We start from the raw sequence: 3,185 nt of genomic DNA, 5'->3' as shown, positions 1-3,185 counted from the left end.
GTTAAATAATGATGATGATGATATATATATATATATAATTTATTTAACCAAGATGGAGACAAGTATTAATGTCTCATGTGGCAGGTTTGATAATTGTTGAGAATTCTTGGCATGAAATCAATGGTAGACTTGTTAATCCACAGATAAAGAATATTTATGTACTCATACTCACTGTTCAATATTAGTGTGTGTGTGTGTGTGTGTGAATTAAATAGGCACAAGTATGGCTTGGTAGTAAGAAGTTTGCTTCCAACTACATGGTTCCGGGTTCAGTCCCACTGAGTGGCACTATGGGCAGGTGTTTTTCTACTACAGCCTTGGGCCAACAAAAAAGCCTTGTGAGTGGACCATCGCGCACACTCATGTGTGTGTGTGGTTGCATTTGTCCTGCACTTGACAACTAGTGTTGATGAGTTTACATCTCCATAACTTAACAGTTCGGCAAAAAGAAACTGAAAGAATAACTACCAGGTTTTTAAAAAATACATACTGGGATCGATTCATTCAATTAAAAGTTCTTCAATGTGGTGCCCCAGCATGGCCACAGTCTAATGACTGAAACGAATAAAAGATAAAAGATAAAAGATTGAAGCTTATCACAAACCTTTGATGCGGCTTGTACTGATCCAAATGTAACCATATTTTGCAGCGGCGTAAGCAGGAGACATATTCTTCACCAGAGGATTTACAATTTCATTCTTATCACCTAGAATTATCAGGGAGAGAAAAGGTCATATTATATTCAATCAGAAGATAAAAAATTAAGAAGAACAGGTATGGATATAGGTGCAAACACAGTTGTGGGGTTAAGAAGTTCATTTAGGGGTTCAATTCCACTACTTGGAGATTGTCAGCTATAGGTTGATAAATTCTTTGTGAGTGAAAACTGAGAGAAGGAAACTGAAGAAGCCCATCATGGATGCATGCAAGCATTCCTGTATGTATAAATAAATGATAGAAAATGGAATGAACAACATTTTTTATTTAAAATCACTACAATCGTTTCGACACATTGTTACACCAGTGGTACATAAGTGAGATGTTGTGTAATCATTATTATGATAATGATGGAAGGCGGCATGCTGGCAAAATTGTTAGCATGCCAGGCGAAATGCTTAGAGGTATTTTGTCAGTGGCTATGTTCTGAGTTCAAATTCCACCGAGGTCAACTTTGCATTTCATCTTTTCGGGGTCAATAAATTAAGTACCAGTTGAGTACTGGGTTAATGTAATCGACTTGCCCTTCCCTCAAAAATCCAGGCCTTGTTACTATAGTAGAAAGGATTATTGTGATAATAACGAAAGGCAGCGAGTTGGTAGAAATGCTTAGTGGTATTTTGTCTGTCTTCACATTCTGAGTTCAAATGCCGCTGGGGTCGACTTTGCCTTTCATCCTTTCAGGGTCGATAAATTAAGTACCAGTTACGCATAGGGGTCAATGTAATTGACTGGACCCCTCCCCACCAAATTTCAGGCCTTGTGCCTATAACAGAAAGGATTATTATTATAATGACTGCACAACATCTCATCAATGTACTACAGGTGTAAAAACGTGTCGAAACAATTGTAGAGATTTTAAATAAAGAATGTCGTTCATTCCATTTTCTATCATTTATCCATTTGTATAAACACTATAGATACTACAGAATTCCTGGTGTATATCCAGTAACAAGCATTTCCACTGTATGATGACATAAGGTAGCCAATAACCGTGGACAAGCTTTGCATAGCATTCTACATGCATGTCTTTGCAATGTGGTTGGTGATGGGAAGGGCATCCAGCCATAGAAACCATAATGAAGCAAATAATGGAACCAGGTAGAGCTCTCTGGCTTGCTTAACTTCTATCAAATCATGCAATCCATGCAAGCATAGAAGACAGACGTTAATTGAAAAAGAGAATGATGATGATAGATATATACACACGCAGGTGTGGGCTGTGTGGTAAGAAGCTCGCTTCCCAACCACATGGTTCTGGGTTCAGTCCCACTGCATGGCACCTTGGACAAGTGTCTTCTACTATAGCCCCAGGCTGACCAAAGCCTTGTGAGTGGATTTGGTAGATGGAAACTGAAAGAAGCCAATCATATATATACATATACATATATATATATATATATATATATATATATATATATATATATATATATATATATATATGTATGTGTGTGTGTTTGTGTTCCCCCACCCACAGGACAACTGATGCTGGTGCGTGTACGTCCTACAACTTAGCAGTTCGGCAAAAAACACCGACAGAATAAGTACCAGGCTTACAAACAATAAATCCTGGGGTCGATTTGCTCGACTAAAGGTGGTGCTCCAGCATGCCCACAGTCAAATGACTGAAACAAGTAAAAGAATATGACAATGATGGCAACCATCATGATGACATCAATGATGACAATGCCATTCGCAGACATGACTTACCTATAAAAAGGTGTGAGTCAACTTTTGGGTATTTCTCCTGCAGACGCTTTACCAAACCAATGGCTGGATCTTGATCATCTTGCACACAAAACAGGAGTTCAAGCTGAAATTAGACATCATATTCGTTAAACACGGTAGTTTACAATTACAAACAAATGCTAGAATTTTAACATTGTTATTTTAAGGTCCAACTAAAAGATGGGTTAGAGTGAGAATTATAGGATCTGATAAATGATTACAGATATTATCACAGAAAACAATAGGAGTGGAAAAATTTCTGATAGGGGAGTGTTTGAGTAATGTGGCAAAACAAATACCAAAAGGTATTTTTAGTTTGAAAGCACCAATTTATTGGTTTTCTCACTAATATATATATATATGTCTTTCACAGACATACAACAGTAAAAGTTACATACAAACACACACAAATCTTTGTATATGTGCATGTGTAAAATGGAAAAGAATGGCGCAATCAATACAGAATTAGAAGCGCATAATGATCAGTGGTGTATAACAGCTGCTGATAGTCTGGTCAATATTGTGATACTATGATACTCACACACACACATATACATATTTTGGGGGTCCGGAAAACGGAGTGGGGTGAGGTGGAAGCCTCGGAAATTTTACCCACCCCACCCCCATTGATCTTTTCAGGGTTAGGGTTTTAGAGCTAGGGAAATCCGTCCTGGATTCATTGAAACTTCTTATTTCCTTAGTGAAAATCGTGCAGGTGAAAAGATCAATGTGGTGGTGGG

The 3,185-nt window shown here is 37.8% G+C and overlaps 1 protein-coding gene across 1 annotated transcript in view; it reads right to left on the bottom strand.

Moving 5' to 3' along the window:
• The window catches only part of LOC106875592 (ceramide glucosyltransferase 2), a 315,466-nt gene that overhangs the window by 12,318 nt on the left and 299,963 nt on the right, over window positions 1-3,185 (bottom strand). The window contains exons 7-8 of the mRNA XM_052966726.1: window positions 2,428-2,530; window positions 601-706 (exon numbers count right to left, since the gene is read on the bottom strand). Of these exons, the coding sequence (XP_052822686.1) occupies window positions 601-706; window positions 2,428-2,530 (209 nt within the window). The remainder of the gene's footprint in view (window positions 1-600; window positions 707-2,427; window positions 2,531-3,185) is intronic.

This window comes from Octopus bimaculoides, chromosome 3, assembly GCF_001194135.2.
Source record: "Octopus bimaculoides isolate UCB-OBI-ISO-001 chromosome 3, ASM119413v2, whole genome shotgun sequence".
Taxonomy (NCBI): domain Eukaryota; kingdom Metazoa; phylum Mollusca; class Cephalopoda; order Octopoda; family Octopodidae; genus Octopus; species Octopus bimaculoides.
Note: the sequence above shows the minus strand (reverse complement) of the source record. Positions and strands in the feature narration are given on the sequence as shown.